General features: G+C 40.6%; 1 protein-coding gene across 2 annotated transcripts in view; it reads left to right on the plus strand.

The window, feature by feature from the left end:
• The first annotated feature begins 2,645 nt into the window (after positions 1–2,645).
• CDH7 (cadherin 7) overlaps positions 2,646–18,524 on the plus strand; it is a 79,039-nt gene continuing 63,160 nt past the window's right edge. The window contains exons 1-2 of one of the 2 annotated variants that reach the window (XM_054191173.1): positions 2,646–2,854; positions 11,675–12,082. In XM_054191173.1, coding sequence (XP_054047148.1) covers positions 11,873–12,082 — 210 coding nt within the window. In that variant the 5' untranslated portion in view covers positions 2,646–2,854; positions 11,675–11,872. Of the gene's footprint in view, positions 2,855–11,674; positions 12,083–18,524 lie in introns of those variants that run through there. The other variant, XM_054191174.1, reaches the window with a different exon arrangement.

Genomic DNA, 18,524 nt, shown 5'->3' on the forward strand with positions numbered 1-18,524 from the left:
GAACATAAAGCACATCCTTAAGAGTGGTCTGTTAAGTTAGCAAGAACATCATGAAATACTCTGTGAAGGTCTACACATGAAAGCTTTTTAATTGGGTGATAATTGGCTATTCCAATTCTCCATTAGTAATATCTGGATCAGAATCAAAATTAATGAGAAAGAATCCTTCCTTTATAGAGATTTTAAGTGATTACAAAACTATTTAGTCCCTATTTTGAACGTGAAGAGCAAAGAGTGGGTTTGAAGATGTTAGGTAAAGTTTATGAAGCTTGTCAACTCTTGTAGATTCTTTTTGTGCATTATCCCATTCCCAAACAGTGGTGGTGGTGTTTTTTTTTTTTTCTTTCCCCTTTTTAAACTGTTCTATTTTCACCACTGAAGTCATAGATACTGAATTAAGTAGGAAAAGATAAGGTTTCCAAGTACTGGTTACATCTCAGAATGAATTTGAAAGAAGATAAAGCAGAGGTGTTTGTGATATTTAGTGATGAAAAAAAGATAATCTGTCCTTGAACCTTGTCCTCTAAGGATCAGTGCAAAGAGTCTTATTTTGATTAACTTGTGAAAGATGAATTAGGGATTGGGTGAAGGAGGACAAAGAAAAGAAGAATCCTTAATTACAATCTTAAGCAACTGTGTGCAATCATGTTTCAGGATTTTCTTGCCTCAATACATCTTATTACATTGTAACCATGCACTCAGATGCTCTGTAACTTGGAGAATGAAGATTGCTTCTAGTTGCCCTCTTTAAACGACTTCTTCAGTTCACAAATGCCATAATGCTGAATTGCCACTCTCTGATTAGAAGGGTGACATTGGAAATCACATGTCTGAAAATAAAGCTAAAAGACGAGGAACGCATAGCAGTCACATATTGCATTTATTAAAATACTCATGCATGTTTGCACTTGTGTATTCAAAGGCTACAAACAAGCCCAGAAATTAAAATGATTTTTAAAAAAAAGTCCTTTGTGATCTAAACCAATTATTTTGTTGTTGGTTTTTTGTTTGGTTGTTTGCTTGGGATTTTTTTTTTTTAAGACGTGACTTTATCCTCACTTTATTATTGTTGGTGTCACACTTCATAGTATAATGTATAATAGGAATGAAAATTAATTAAATGAAAATTAATTATAAATGCACATTATTAGTTTGTTCATACTATGTTGAGAATGCTTTTGTGGTAAATCTATAAATCAAAAGACATCGGCCAAGGCTCATTTCTTACAGTTGCCCTTGGTACAATCCATTGTTCTAAAAACAGTAGGTGTTAAAAATATTTTTATCCGCCAAAAATGTCAGTTCAGCAGCTCCGCCAACACTTGGAACCTCTGCTTTTTTTTTTTTTTTTTTTTCAGGAGGCGTCCTGACTCCTGTGTGATCACGTTTCTGTAGTAGACCTATTCCATTCTGCAGACCCAAAAAGGCTTCAGCAGTGCTGAAATGAGGCGGAAAGTTTGCGCTTTCCCAGCCGGGCCAAGTCCAAAGAAAGCAGGTATTCATTTCCCAGAGCGGCTTCCCCCGGCAGATCTGGGCTTGCGGGGGTTGTGCCTGGATGCTGCCAGGCACCAGCCCCAGCGTGACACTGCGCCTTCTCCTCCTACCGCTGCGCAGAGCTCCAGCACGGGCGCAGTCGCCTCTCTCCGCTCTTCATTCTATGAAAGCACCTGGTTTATTTATTCCACGTAATTTTTTTTTATTTTTTTTATCCTCTCCTCCCTCCTCACCCCCCCTCCCTGTTTAAACAGAAGCCGGGTAGGAGGGACAGCAGCACTGGGGAGGCAGAGGGCAGCAGGTCCCTTGAGCGGGTCGGTGGCAGGTCCCTGCCTTGCCCCGGGAGAGTCGCGCCGCCCCGCGGCCCCGGGAACCGGAGAGGGGACCCCGGCCCGGCCTGGCCCGCTCGCAGCCCCACGGCCTCCAGCATTCCCACCGCAGGCCGGGCCAGCGAGGGCCGGGGGAAGAAGGTGTGGATTTTGCAAGTGCAAACAGGGCAGGCTGGGGAGACTGAAACGGCAGAACTGTAAAGCAGGGACCCCGCAAGTTCGGATTAGTTTTGGGACTTTGCCTTCACGCCTCGGGAGCTCAATTGATCGCGGCTTCTAGGACAAGTTGGGGTGGAAGGGGGGGGGGGCGGGGGGATAAAAAAAAAATATTCTTAAACTCTCTCCTTCAGCTCCACGTTTCAAATGCAAATAGGGAGATAGATTGGCTCCCGCCCCACCCCCTAGCCCGGCTCCTGATTTTTATCCAAAGGACTCCATCTGTATATCCTGTCAAGGAGGAGGAGGAGGAGAGGCGGGGGGGGGGGAGTGGGGCCGGGCAGGCTGCTTGCTCCCTGGATCCCTTTTCAATAGCCACCGCTGGGTCTTCGGAAGGTACAAAGAGTCCTGGTGCCTCCTCCGCGCGCCCTCGGACGGAGCTGGCATCCGGCTCCGGCCGCCGAGCGGTGATATCCCCTGCCCAGAGCAGCATCCCCACCTCCTCTGCCTTCTTCCCTCCCTCCCTCCTTCCCTCCCTCCTCTTCTTCTTCCTCCTCCTCCCGCAGACACGATCCGCACCCAGTCAGAGCTGGGCTTGGCACCGGCACCCACTTCTCCCTCCGTGTGCCCAGCGACTGGTCGTGCCGTGCCGCGCCGCGCCGCGGAGAAGGAGGAGGAGCGGAGCGGCGGCGCTCCTACCTCCGCGGGTGCGGGCGAGTGCGCGGGCGGGCGCGCAGCCCCCATGCCAGGCGGGCGCCCCGCCGCCCGCAGTCCCCGCCTGGGAGCATCCCGCCAGCACTTCGCCGCGGAGGCACCGCCGGCCCTTGGGATTAAAATACTCACTGCGCTGGGCAGCCGAAGGAGAGGGGGAGCAGGTAAGTGCCGGCTGCACCTGAGCCTTGCCTTGCTTTCCTCTCCCCCTTCCCCTCCCATGTAGGTAGAGGGAGATCGGAGTAGTTGCGGGGAAGGGTTGTGTGCGGTTCTTCTTGCCCCTGAACTGCTCCTGTTCGGCAGCGGGGCCGCGGCTCTGCGGAGTCAGCAGGGCGGCGCGGTAAGTTTCGTTTTCCCCGTGTTCGGGGGGCGGCGGGGAAGGGGCCGGCGGGGCGGCCCGGGCGGCGCGGCTGGGAACGGCCGCGGGGGCACCGGCACCAGGTGTGGCAGGGAAAACGTGGGAAGTAAAGGCACTGAAGCTGTAGGGGTGCGCGCACCTTCTGAAAAATAAGAGAACAATAGCATCTCTCTCACTCTTTGGAGAAGTCTGGCAGACAAGCGGGGAGGTGGGGTGGGGGAAGGGAGGACCAGAGACTTCTGCAAAATACAGGCAGCACTAAGTCCTGACTAGCTCGGTCCTTTCTGCCAAACCAAAGCGCCTGTCTTGTTTGATCTCAGAGCCCGGCACTGATGCTACAGAGCAAAAGATTACTGAGGCCAGGAAATTTCCTGAGTTATTTCCCAGAGCTTTCCTCCTTTTTATGTCAAGGATGTCCTAGAGTTTGCAAATGTTGAAATGATGGGAGCTTATTTCTTTGATTAGTATTCAGCTGGTAAGGCTAGCTCTGCAGTGCTTGGTTGTTTGATACTGACCCTTCCCCCTCCGCCCTGGCCCCCCACCTATCCACATATCCACGCACAGGCACATCCCGCTTTCCTATAATAGGTTGTGTGCACCAGTAGCAAGTGGCTTGTGATCTGAATCCTCAGACTTCTAGTTGCTAAATGGAGGGAAAAATATCCCTTTTTGAGATAAGATTTAGCCTTTATACTCATGCTTTTGAAAGGTGAGGTAGTTCAGGTGAGCCAGGATTCCGCAAACGCTGTCTTCCCTGGCAAATCGAGGGATTTAGGGAGGGATGGGAGACGGAGACTAGTGAGGACTCTGATTCTGGGAACTGAAATGTTGATACTTTAATCTTTTCCCATTGCAAGGATAAAATCTTGTGTTCTGATAGATAACTTCTCAAGTCAAATCAGAGACTTGAAAGGGCAGCATATACTTTATAGTCTCTCTAACAAGACATACTGCCTTGCCATTTTTCAGCTAAGGCATAGGTGATTGTACAGCTTTGCAGAAAATAAATTGCTTTTCCAGGACAAACAAGTAAATAAATAAAGGAGCCAAACTCTTTAAGAATGGCAGTTTCTGAAACAGTCTTTCCTTGGCAGTGATGTGTGACTTTACTTTTCTACCCTTATTATGCTTACTAATTGTTCCTCTGTTACATTATTTGAAGTTTGCAGGAAATTGTTACCGGTGAAATCTAGATACTTATTTTGTTTCTGAAAAAGATTGGTTTGCATAATTTCACGCAAAGAGCTATTCAGATGGGCAAGTTAGATTAATAGCATGAAAGTTGCATAAGTAAATTAAGTTTGCTTAGAATATAAGGTACAACAGGTCAACAGATAAAGATCAGTTGGGAAATTATGTTGGTTTGCTCTTAGCAATATCATAACAGTTTTAAAGACGCAAAAGTGAAGTGAGGATGTTTAGAAATAATATGACTGTGCCTCATTAGAGCTAGTTCAGTGCAACAAGCGTATTATCATCTTCAGGGGAAAAAAGAACAAAAAACCCACTAAACAAATCCAAAAGAACTATCTAGAGACCAAATGTGACATCCTGTTTAAAGTCCTTGTACACACTTTTCTTGCTCTGCAGCCTGCAACTACCAGGGGAACTAATCTAGACGCACTTCTTTTTTAGGGTTATGAAGAAAGGCTAAGTAAGATTTAAAAAACAATTGCAATAAAATCCACAGCAAGGGGAGAAGAGCAAAGGACTTAAAAGCTGACTCTGATAACTTTTAATGTCAAGTATGTGAAATATCTTGGGTTTGATTACTTAATATAGATTAAAAGCTACCTGGAATATTAGGGAAACATCAAAGGTAATAATTTGAGCTACCACTGCATGATAGAAGTCCCTGTCAGTTAACGTAACTAAAAACCCAAACATCAGTAACATAGACTATTTTCTTGCAAAAAGCCATTAAAGATTGCAGTTTTAATCAGAGGGCATTTCATCCTTATAATGGGAGACTTTACTGTAATTAAAGGCTGATGTAGGTCATTAGAATTGTGTTAAGAGTCAGATGACAGCCTCACAACTCTCTTAAATCTACTTTTATTAATACCAAAGCACTCTTGATTATTTGCTATTGATTTAATAGCAAAGCATTCTTATCTTTCCATATAAAAGGGTAATTGTAGCCCATTTGTATAACTGCAGATTATCCACAAATTATCTGATGAGCAGAATGGGTGTAGCATCCATGTAGACTTTTGCCTGTCCTTTTCATGTATAACAGCGTGTCCGTATTTTTCTATGCTTCTTCAGCAGAGACTTGACTGAAGAACATCATTATTAATGCAGAACCTTAGATTGTTCTACTCCAAGTTAAAGTCCTACTTTGCTATAAACCTGGCTAAGCCTTTTCTCAAAGGTATTCAACTCACAAATTGACCCCAATGTCCAATGAAAATAGAAAATATTTTCAACTTCAAATGGTTTGTAGAGGAATATACTACTTGGGGGTCAGTTTTAGTGACAAGTTGGCTAGTGAGTTTCTGTGTATGATTTGGCTATTGGTTTCAAGATCTGATCTGCTCAGCGATTCTTCAGTGAAGGCCTTTCCTGAGACATCCAGTTTCCTTTAGCTTGTCATGCACAATTGTTTTTGTTTTTTTTTTTCCCATGTATGCTTTCATGCTACTACTAGGTATTGTTTTCTCGTGGCAATAAAAACCATTAAATTCTAGCTGAGGAAGAGTGCATAAAATAGATGATGGTTCGTTCCTTCGTTGTTCTTGTCAAACCAGGCTTAACTCTAAGCAGTAATGCAGGAGTGCCTCCTCTGGGGATTCAGCAGTTCTGCAAGGAAGTTAGAGCCAGGTATTATGTGAAGTTCCTCAGTTTAAATGAGGCTGCAGAAATTGAGCTTGCGGAAATTTGAATATTTGACTTGATTGGTCACAGATATACAAAAACTGCTGGCGTTTCTTTTCAATAACTGATCAAATTAGCATAATCCTTTCCAGCAATTTAGATCTATAAAATGTACCATAGCAAGGTGAAAAACCAACAAAACACTTTCACATGGAGGAAATAATATTAAAAAAATATAATCTTTCTTTTGTTAAATTTTCTTGGGGGGCGTGTGGGGCGGAAGAAACCTACCAACAACACAAACAACTTAACACTCTAGCCACATACAATCTCACGATCAACTGCAGAGCACTGTGAAAGACCAAAGGCTGTTGCCTGGTTTTCTATACGCATTTTCTGAAGCCATATAATTTATTGAAGTGTGCCTAGTGTTTTTCTGTTGTCTCATCAAGTCCTTTCACCTGAGTCAGAGGGTATTGGAGCCAGTTTAGTGTAACAGTGCCATATGTTTGGAGCAGCGATAGTTTCTTCCTTGACAACCAGATGCAGACTGCAGGATGTGCACTGCATTTACAGATCTCCCATGTGAATATTTAGGCCAGTTAGCGGCAGGAGTTTGTGGTCTGTAGTTGTAATGTCATCTGGCACAAGGATTTTTAATAGGTTTCGTTGTATTGGCTTGACTTGCAGAGCTTCATTTCATAGAAGAGTCCCCACCTCACTTGCTCCAAGGAGCCCTCCTCCTCTCTTTCTTTTTTTTTTTTCTTTCCCTGAAAAAAAATTGATAACCAGACATTGCAATCTGCAACATAATTAGAGAATGTTATCTTCTCTAAACCCTTTGTCTCAAGGATCACAGAGTTCCTGTGCCTGAAAGAGTCTCCTGTGATATTTAGGGTGTCTGACACTGAGAAGCTGCAAGTTCATAACAAAGGGGAATTTTCTCTGCCGCGGAAAGTGACACCCTTTCCAATGGGCACTGTAAAATTGAATGTCAAAACATAAATATTTCAGTGGGGGTAGTTCAGCTGCCAGGGGGCTCACCTGCTGATTCCTTTATGTTTAAGGGATCATGGTTCAAAATCCAGTGGCAACGGTCACCCTCACAATTATCTCAACACTCAGGGTCTTATTTTATTGAATCAATAAAGTAGAGGAAAAAAAATACCAAACATGGGATAACTGTGCACTATTGACCATGCTAAAGCAAAGTTTACTAGCAGGTGTTGTCTGGGCTGCACTTTCTGAGACAGTGAGGTCCAGGTTTTATGCAGTAAATTTTGCAATGGTATCAAAAATTGAAGCTGACGGTGAGATTTCGAAATAGAGAAATGTAATCCAGGCTGGTGGAGTTTAGTAATGGAAAAGGTTTTGGGTTTTCACCTCTTCCTGAAGCATTTTGCGCATTGGAAAGACTTTAGGACAATATACAGTGTAGGACAAAATTCCCTCTTGGGTTGAAATGGTTGATAGGGAAATGATGTAGTTCATAGATTAGGCTGTCACTATGACACTAGTAGCAACGTGTGAGTGGAAGTATGTAGGAATTTGCACTTTGGCTGCAAAGGTTAATGGTAGGAAGACAATCTCAAAAGCCCTCAGCGAACGGTTCTACAAGGCTAGGGAAATCTCAAGGGTAGAGCTTCCAGGAGGATATCTAGCAGACTGAAGATATGTTCTGTCCATACCTACTGCTGCTCGCTGCTACACACAAACTGCGAGGACTAGTCTTGATGAGTTGTTTTTAGAAATTATGGAGTGAAGCAAAATATTCAGAGAGATTTTCAGTGGGTGTAAATTACCCTTAATTGCTTGCAGTGAAGGGAGCTATTCCTTAAAGCTGAGGATCTTATTCATGATCTGAATGTTTTCAACAAATCAAGATTGCCCCTTGGAGACAGTGCATAATAGTGTCTTTTTGACACTAGCAGATTGTTTTGGCAAAGTAGAGTAGCAACATTTTTCAGATTAGCAATGTTCACGAGAACTCTTCTGCTACTTGACTGCGGCTTAAATATAGTTTAATTTCTATACAGCAGATGGGAGAAAATGTTAAGTTTTATGGTATATATTGAATAAGGAGGCTATTATTTTTTCAGATGTATATTCTTCAGTCTGGTATCAACCAGCTATTTAAGAACACAAACATGAGAGAGTAGATATTTAGTGGATATTTTTTATGTTGTTTTGTTGGCATTTTTTTTTGGTGTTTGCAGTTGATTCTTATAGCTGTTCACACAGACAGCATGTTACTGTGTTTCTGCTCTGGTAAGACATATTACATGCACAGTCCAGAACACTTAACCTGGTCTTGGAATTACACACCAGTTATTATACTTTATATTTTTCATATTTGTGATTGTCAGGTCTATATGCAAAGTAAATAGGGAGTACAAGCTTAGATGTGAAAGGTAGAGCCTAGTGCTTTAAATATACCAGCAGACAAATTAATTTTATTTTTTTAAAGCCTAAATTAGTTTTTACGTAGGCAAAGTGTGAGTGGGGAGACAGAATTGCGTTTGCCCCTATTAGGGGAGGGGACTAGTATTTTGGAGATCCAGAAACAAGATGTAAAGGTGCACTTATGTCCTAAGATAATTAATGACATCAATTACAAGTGCAAATATTTCTCAATTCTGTGTATTCTGAGTCCTGTTGGTGCAGAAAGTGATATTATTTTATAAAAGAGCATCTTTAAACAAAAAATACAAAACGGTTGCAGGTCAGATTTACCTTCACTTCACACTTGAGCCTGTAAACGTAGATGACAGAGAAGACACTGGAATCAGCACTGCATTCCCTCTATTGCTGTCTGTGTTAGTCATATGCATTGCTGCAAGTGCAACTCTGAACACTGAAGTTATGCCTTGATGAGGAAAAAAACCCCACAGCAGCACCTTTTAGTTTACAGTTTTATGAATGCTGTGATGTTGCTTCTGCGGACTTGTGGACTTCATACTTCTGGACTTCACAGAACAGGTGATATTAAAGTGCTAGTTGTGCTTGGATGGAAATATAATATCTTTTTTTTTGTTGTTTTTAACACATAACCATAAAAAAATCCATATAAATATGTGTATTTATATCAGTAAGAAAGGTAGTGAAATGCAATTTAATAAATAGTTATACCTAAAACAGAAAAGATTTTTAAATACCAGACACTTTCACTTCTGCTTTGGGAAGTATCACACTCAAAAGGCAATGTGCTGAAAGAACTATAAATAAAAACCTAAAAAAAAGGGCTCTAAGAGGAATAGGAAGACTTATCCCGAAGAAGGGGAGGAAGGGAGGGAAGAGCGTTTCAGAGCAGAAAGTGCTGCCACACAGCTGAATAAAAATAATTGGAATTCTGGAGACTGTGGTGAAAGCATTTGAGAATGAGTAAATGACAACAATTTTTTTCCAAGGGGTGTGAGTATTCTGCTTTTCATCAGATTGTGCTGTCTAGCATATGGGCTGTTTTTCAGTTGGTATTTCGGGTGCGTTTTTCAGTTCTGTGCTGTGGTGTGTGGCTGGGGACCATGGCACTCCATATGGTGGCTTTCATACTTTTCCTGCAGGTGTAAAAGAAAGGATATAAGAGAACACTGTTTGAGATAAAGGTTAGAGCAATTCTAGGTTTGAAATGTCTGTTCAGAGCAAGAGCAAGACATTTCAAACTGCTTAGTGGAAAGACTCTAACATATTGTAAATGTTTTACTGACATTTCTTAAGAAAATCCATTTCATATTTTTATCTCTGTTAAATAAGAATCTGTTGCCTCTTTGAAATAAACTGACAGTTTATCAATATCAGATGTCTTTAACCTGAGGTAACTTAGCCACAGAGAGGGAAAGTAAAGGGTGCATAAACAGCCTCTACTACAAACAACGTTTATCTTATTTGAACTGAGCGGTAGGAAGTGAACATATCACCGAGGAAGCACAGCTGCTCTCCTTGACACTCATGGCAGCCCTCTCAGTAATTATTATGTCATGCGGTCACGATTTACCCAAAGGGCCAGATCAAAACTGAGCTATGACTAGTTGGGATTAACAATTTTAAACTATGCTCTGCTAGCGAGGATGACACCTGCGTGCTACTCCCAACGTGAAAAGAATCTTGGTCCATGTTGGAGAGATGTCTTTTATAGCTGTAACATCACATTTTGGAAATTAGGGTCTTTAGGTAAGACATTGCCTATTCTCTTTGTTTTGCCTGTAGGGAGACACTGGATTTTCACTTATGGAAGCTTTCAAATTGCTGCTGCTTAGCAAACACGCTCAGTGGGTTTGTGGTTTATCCCACCAGTCTCTAAGCAAAGCCTTTCTGGTGCAGGGCAGTACCACAGAAGGGATTACTATAAAAAGGCTTTAAGTACACTCTGTAATCAGAAGAGCTTTTTATTTGTTTCATGTTTCTGCCCTCTAGGTACCTTTGGCAGCACGATGCATAGGCGTTCTTCATCTGAAAGAGCCTGACATACTGAAAACAGATATGAGAGATCGCATTTCACTCAGTTTTAATAATAGTGGGTAGGGAGACAGTGATAATCTATCTAGAGCATTTAATGTGTATGCAATTTAATGTCTAGCCTTTTTAGATTAATTAAACGTAGAAAGGATGAAATCTTCTTTCTTCCATAGCTTCCATGGCAGTGGTTCACTTTAAATAAATGCCTTGTTATCTGTTTTAATTTCATCCTCATTTTCACCTTGTGTTTGGCACTTCTTAAATACTTCTTATCTGCCTCATTGCTCAACCAGACAAGGAGGATGCCCATTTTAGAGAGAGCATTGCTTACCTGGGGTTAATGCAGGTGATTCTCCTGCAAGGCAAAGCTATGTTTGGTTCTGACTGACAGAACGTATACTTTTAAAAACATTATACTAAATGTGCATTTTTACTTGTCTGGAGAAGGCTCACAATTGTAAAAGGCATAAAAAAAGACTTGTTTATGTATTGAAGGATGTTTGGGGTTTTTTTTGTAAATATTTATTTTTTTTTAGTGAGCTCAGCCAGTTATTGAACCATCGAGATTTTGAAATAAAAACGGACAAGATGCACAAAAAGATAAAAATTGTATGTGTTAGTGTTGAAAATTCATTTGTCATTACATCAAGGTTTCATTGAAAACACAAAATCAAACTATCCTCTGATCTTTAGGAAAATATTTGTGCATAAGTATATAAACTAGTCTAACATACTTTTTACTGTGCGTGACATTTGCTTTAGGAATGTAATAAAAATGAGTGAGGAGAATCTGAAGGCTTTTTAGCGGGTCAGATTCAGATCAGAACAAATCATAACATCTGGTATACTGTGACTAAGAATCAATCAAATTGTTCCAATTGATCTTATACTCCTTTACGTTACTTTTCAGTTATATGGAAGAGAGTTAAGCTAGCATATGTCCTTGCCATTAATATCGCTTCCTGCCTGTAGCTGGTTTGTAGTTATATCACAGTAATGGCAGGCACAGGCAGACTGTAGCAGGCAGAGGAGGAAAAATTGAACCAAATAACTGTAAATAACTACATGTGCTTTGATTATTTTAAAGAGAAAATTTGTGATGGGGAAACCGGTGTATTAAGAGAACAGTCATGAGAAAAATGTACAGCTATAAATACAGATGTATCATCAGCAGTAAACCCATCCAAGGAATGTGCTCTAAACTCTCAGAGACTTATTATGTAAACTCAACTGTGTTGATGACGAGAAAAATCATAAATAAACATATCTGACGCATTATGTGAAAGCTGCAAATAATTTGCATTCTTTAAAAAATAAAAAAAAAAAGTTCTGACAACAGTTCTTGTCTTTTTCCCAGATAGGTACCTATTACGCCATTACTTTGGTGAAGGCTATTCAACACTGATGACTTCTTCCAATTGACTACTCCACAAATTATTATCTCTGGACTCCCAGCTGACACCTTGCCGGAGGCTAGAGCTACTGAGACAACTGGAATTGTGCCCGCTATCGTCAAGGTTTTTTCTTTCACGGAAAAAAAAAAAAAAGAAAAAAGATGAAGTTGGGCAAAGTGGAGTTCTGCCATTTTCTGCAGATACTAGCTCTTTTCCTGTGTCTTTCTGGGATGAATCAAGCAGAACTCTCGAGGTCCAGGTCAAAGCCCTACTTTCAATCAGGGAAGACGAGAACAAAACGCAGCTGGGTGTGGAATCAATTCTTTGTGCTGGAAGAATACATGGGTACAGACCCACTCTATGTAGGAAAGGTAGGGGATTTAAACAAACTTTGGAGGGTGCAGATGTTTGCTTTTTGACATATTTATATCATGCAACCTGAAAACTGTAATTCTGTCAGCATGGTTGGCTTAAGCCAGGATGGGACAAAATTTCGTAGTTTGAAAAAGAAAAAAGGTTTAACATTTCAAAACGGCAACACATTACATTCCTGGTTCTTGTAATTTTCATTAAGACAGCTACATATTAGCTATGCTTCTTTAAAGGAATACAACAATGAAAGTGTTTTACCACCATTGACACAAAGAAAATAGTTTTTTACTAATATTAGATGTATTTTCTTTACATAGGAATTGTGAAACATAATGATGAATATTCTTTTATAAGAGCTAACAGGTCTTATAAAACCCCCAACACGGAGGTTCTGTGTCACGTTATTTGCTCCCTAAAGATCAGCACTAGAGAAGGCAAGTGAGAAAGAATCAGGCATTTGGGGGTGTGACAAGTAAAAAGGAGGGCATGTCTGCATTACTGCTCTGCTTTGACGTTGCCTGGCTGGCAGATTGGCACCTTGGGGGCCTCGCTGCCCTCCGCGCATAGCACAGCCCCGTGGCTTTACCTTCCTTCTGGTGGGCGCCAGGCCAGCGCAGAGCAAGCCCTTACATGAGGGCATCCCAAACGGCTTGTTTCCCGCGCCCATCGCTGCACGTGGAGCACACTGAGCACAGCTGTGAATCCAGGCCTTAGCTCATTCACTGCCTTGTGCTGGTGGGTAATGTGCTTCCTTCAGCAATTATGAAGGAAAAAAAAACACAACACCAAACCCCGAACAAAAAAACGTCTCGTGTTTCTACGTAATATTTATGTATAGTCATCTTATTGAAAGAAAAACCCATTTTTCTATGTAATGTCAGAATCAATAAATAGTGTTTCTCATTAAAATATAGCAAATATGTAGAATACAAGGGAGTGACAGCTTTTAGCAAAATGGCATGCTTACAGAAAAGGAGATGAAGTAATCTGAAATCCACCGCTTCAAATATACAAGAGCAATGAATTTCAGCTTACTTAATTCTTCCTACTGAGACAAAAACCTTGATGTTTGTGCTAACACAGTTAAGCACTTAGAATTTAATCATGCCAACTGAATAATCAAGTTAAATAGGGAACTGCTCTCATGATTACAGCTATGGTTTTGTTTAGGTGCTTTTCTGAACTGAGGTTGGTTCTTTGCACAATTGAACCCTTAAGAAAGATGTGCTAGCATCAGAAATATCATCATCTGTTATTAAAATGGTCCTGAAGGTTTTTGATAAGTTTCCTTTCTGATGCCATGCAGCTGCTGCTTGGCTTTTTAAGTTTTGTCTTTTAGGCAAATTTGTTCTCAGGTTGGAGCTTCTCTTGTGCCTCTGGAAAATGGCGTATTTGGCATTCTTGCCCAGCGATAAAGAGGGAAGTGTGGCTTACAAATTAGAATTACTCTCCTGGAAAAGAAGTGTCTTTAAATTCTTGACTAAAGACTGCTTTTGATCTATAGCAATTCTCATATTCATTCAATTGCTATATTATGGCCAAAGATGCTGTGGTAGCACTACAGTACATGATATTTACATGTATGTGGTTATTTTTAGCTTCACAGTCTGCTCTTCCCTGTCCTTTACAGGACTCCTAGTATTCATAAACAGATATCTTCTGAAAAGCAAACCTTTTTCCCTGAAACAGTCTGTGCCCAGCCTGCTTTTGCATCAGCAGCAGTATGAATTGTTGGCTCAAGAACTCACATTTGCACCAGGAATTCATTTTGTAGGAAAAGCAGATAAAAATTTGCACTTGCAAAAGGAAGCCCATCTTCCTGGAAACTGAGCCCTTGCTGAGCATCTTATAAGATAAGACATGCCCAGTTCCTAACCTTCTCACTAGAGAGGCTTTTTACTGTGTGGTTCCTGAGGTGCAATCATGACCGAAGCTGCATTCCCACGCAGGGGAGCAAAGAGGTGAAGAAGTGATTTTTCTTTCTGTATGTTAACATATTATGTGTAGCACCACTCTGAAGTGAGCAGCAGTCATCTTCCTCCCCCTCTTCTCTTGAAAATGTTGCTGTTCTTTTTTCAAATCCTTTGCAGGTAGGTAGAAACTGGGAAGACTGAGATTTGGATAGGAAGGTTGGGTTTTTTTTTCCTCTTTCCTCACCTTTTTTTTTTTTTTTTTCTTCCCTTTCTCTTTGGTGAGGAAGCTACAGCAAGCAAAGAGCTGGCATAACTCACTTCTCTCATCAAGTGAAGTGGAAGCAACAACCAGACTCTGCCTCATGTTCTGCAGAGTGCACTGCTCCTGGGGAGGTCAGTCCAGCACTGCCTTACGTTCAGGATGCTTTGCAGGGTGCCAATATAACTGCACATCCAGGAATGAGGAACCTTCCTCTAGATTTTAAGGGCTGTGAGATACAAATGCTTCAGAAACACTCAGACAAATGGAGATGCAATAGGGAATATTTTCTCCCCAGCAGCATTCAGTTCTACAAAGCCCAATGTAATTCTGTTTAGAAGGCAGCATTCAGAGAATGTTAGGGTTACACCACAAATCATTCAATAGTCACAAAATACCAATGTTAATTCCATGTTCAGCATTAACTCTGTCCTCCTGGATGTGTGTGCATGCTGACACTTTAATTACATGATTGTGCAGGGTAAAATCCTATTTCTTTTAAATAATGCAACAGAATTCCTATTCACATCAGTAAGATGAGTCTTGCAGTTAAAGTAATTTTTCAGTGTTTTCATGTTTGTTTAACAAGACTTCAGATCCATACCTGAGGTATATTGCAGCCTTCCTTCTTGCATCCTTGACATCTAATTATTGGCAGAATGTTTTTTGTTTGTTTGTTGTTTGGGTTTTTTTTTTTTTTTAAATGCGTTTATTTTCTTAAGGCAGTAGGGCCCTATTTCTTGCATCATTCCGGAGAAACCTCTGGAGGAGTTCCATTAGTTTTACACTAATAGGAGTCAGAGGTGACTGAGGGTTTTTTCTTTTTCTTTCTTTCTTTTTTTTTTTTTTTTTGTAATGTAGGTCTTTCCTCTCTGTCATATGAATTTTAATCATCTTGGATTCAATCCTGAGTAATTTTGAGTGCCTCTTGGGAAGTGCTTAACATGTAATCAGATTGTGGACTGAACCATATACAATTTCTTTCTGTCTGTCAGCACAGCATATGTTATGTTCACTTAAAGGGCTGAAGCATTTAACTATTTTGCCCATTTACCTGTTCGGAAAAGGTACTGTTATCTTCCAGAAGTGCCATGTAGGAGACGAGGCAGTTAAGTGTGATGCTAATTTAGCTAGAAGCATAGGTGGCTTCTGTTTTCTGGAAAATGTTTATTATTGCTTGGTAACATGTTTTGTGAAATGCCTTGCTCTGTATTTTCCATATAAGTGACTTTAACGGAATCTATTTGGGCATAAAAATAATAGTACAGAGCAGTTTTGAATGATTAAATGCATAAACACCTAAAATTAGGAAAAAGTGTCTGCTATTGTATTGAATATTTGAAAAGCTGTATATAATCTTGCAATTAAAGTCTATGCATTGGCAAAAAGGGGTGCAGTTAAAGTAGAACTTTAAAATTTTGTTGATATCTTTTTTGGGTTTGTTACATAACTATCCGACATCCAGGGTTTGGTTTTGGTTATGGTGGTTTGTTGGGTTTTTTTTGGTTGCTGTTGGTTGGCTTTTTTTTGTTTGTTTGTTTGTTTTTAATTTCATGTTATGTGCTCTGCTGCAGTCTCCTCAAAAGCACGATAATGACACAAAATCTCAGCCAGTAATCCTTTAATTTTTCTTATTAAAAAAACCCAACCAAACAAAAAAAACAAACGTCAAAAGAAGCCACAAATAAACCTGAAGAAGTGAAACAAGTCTGTGATCCAAACCAGAGCTCCTTTTCCAATGTTTTTAAATTTATGTATAGTTGAAGACAGGGACAGTTGGAAGGTCTTTGTGAGTTCAATTCTTTTTTTTTTTTTTTCTTTTTTCCCTGAAACCACACTAAGATATGAAAGACTGAAAATAAAAGAGAAAAAGACGTAGGATTTATTGAGCACAAACCCAAGAAACTGATATTTAACTTTGAGAGGCTCACTGGTACTTCTCAAAAGTAACACTTGGAACTCATAAGGCGCCCTGCGTGTAGCTGTTGTTTATAGAGTATGGGGAAGGAAAGCATAAATCTAACCTGCATATTTTAGATCGTAAAATCAAGAAAAAAAGGTTAAATGAGTGGACTAAGAGCATGTAGTTTATTCGCTTACGGTCACTGTCTTCTAATTCCATTTTACCTGTCTCTTTATTTTTCTTCTAACTATTTTAAGATAAAAAGGCTTGTTGGATTCAATTCTCAAACATGGACCAAAGTGCATAGAGACTAATATTTGCCTTATTATTTTCTGGAGTAATACACAATGAGTGAAGCACCACAAAAATGCAGTGAACTTAAACATTTTCTAGAAAATTGGTGAATTTAAGAGGATTTACAGTTTTGTGCCAAGGCGGGATGGGAAAAGGGCTTTTCAAGCAGCAAAAGTGTGTGTTATTGTCGGCATAGTGTGTATTGTTTCTTCCAGCCTCATCATTTTGGAGGGGAGGAGGCCGGACAGGGAAGGATACTGTTCTTTTTTGTTTGTTTTTTGTTTTTTTCAAAGGTGTTGGTGAATGTGTCAATAGGGTGACAGAATTATTTACATATGATGCTTATCTGTGTTGTGACCTGATATCAAGCCATACAGACGCAGTCAGAAGTAGGGATCTTTTTCTAGATCATTGCCTCACACTTCCAGATGCGTCTGATGACCTTTTGACTGACTTGGATAATAAGTGTCTTTGCTAAAATACTTTAAGGTGGTAAATCCTGTGGAAGCACTGGCCAGTCAGTCAAACTCAGACTGATATGTGGGAATATCAGTTGCTGAGAAACTGAGGGAACTTCATCTGTGATGAAAGAGCTGAGAATATCTGAATAGAAATTAGCCCGAATAGCTTTTCATATCTCTCAAAACTGCACTACAGCAGTTGTAGTGAAACTCTAGGAAATTGAGAGGAGATGAGGTGAAATTATGAAGCTAAATCTAGGTAAAAGAGATTAGGCTGCCTCACTTGCAGATAATGGAGCAGGACGTGGGTTGGGTGTGATTCCCTGGAGGGCTCTGTCCCTCCCGCTGCCAAGGGAGGTGGCTTACTGGGACCTGTTCTCTCTGCACAGCCGCAGCCTGGGCCCTTGCCCATCCAGGCATCCTGCACAAGATAAATGTTCATGTCTGCTCTGCAAGTAAGCTCCCTGCTGAAAGTAGTTAACAGCTCTGCACAGATTTTTTTTTTTCCCCCCCTTCCCCCCCCCCCCCCCCCCCCCAAGTTCTTTTGGGGCAAAAAAATCCAAAACCAAATCCAAGCCAAACCAGCTATTCCTTACCTGTCTTTGTGGACACTGTGGAAAACAAAGTTGGCATAACAACTCAGAGAGAAACTTCCCCTTTGTTATATTTTTTTGCTCCTTTTCTATTTATGTTTTTACTTTTAGCATGATCTTTGAAGCACTGTTGTTTTATATACTCCCAAAAGGCCATTTATGAAAGTGAAAAAGCAAATCTGCTATATTTCTGTAATTTATCCATCTCAGGAACTCTTTGTTGTTCTGTGCTTTGAGAATTGATAACAGTTGACCTTTTAAGTAGAATGGGACATGCCATTCCTGTCAATGTTTTTCTACCACAAGTGCTACAAATGAACAGACAAAATAGTCAAGTCCTGCATACCTGCTTTGTGGACTGAATAGTCTTGGTGAAGGGATGCTTTGACTGTACAACAGTGGTATGAATTTACCATCTCAGCTAGTACTATGCAGTCACTAGTAGCACACACTTTTCTGCACTGGGTAGTCACTGTGGGCTTTGCATTATTCCATGCTTTACTTTATTTGGATTACCCTGAATAATTGAGAGCTGACTGACAATCTGAATGTTTCCTACTTAGCATGCAGGGCTAAAGTGTCTCTGGGGAGAATGGTGAGATTAAGGCACACAGGAAGAATTATCCAAAGGGATAACCTAAAATCTACTGCTTTTTCCTGGTTGATTTCATTAGCCTGCACAGCTATAGTGTAATTTCGTCTTTCCCTCTTTATAGGAAGTCGTCTTCTCACATAGCTGAATGGATACAGAAATGAGTTTTATGCTGGGGATTTAAAGTGATGACAATTTCACATGCTCAAGCACTAAAAGACAATTTGTATGTAATTTCATTATTAGAAGTGATAATGGAGTTGAGAGACTTATGGTTGGATACTGAACCAGAACATGCAGCTTTTTGATCTTTTAGTGTAATATAGAACACTGATCCTTAACATGTGGCATTACAGAAGAGGAAGGTTAGTGAAGGTGATGACAACATCCATAAATTAAGTAGCCCTCATCGCAGCTTTTCATTCA

This window comes from Rissa tridactyla, chromosome 2, assembly GCF_028500815.1.
Source record: "Rissa tridactyla isolate bRisTri1 chromosome 2, bRisTri1.patW.cur.20221130, whole genome shotgun sequence".
Taxonomy (NCBI): domain Eukaryota; kingdom Metazoa; phylum Chordata; class Aves; order Charadriiformes; family Laridae; genus Rissa; species Rissa tridactyla.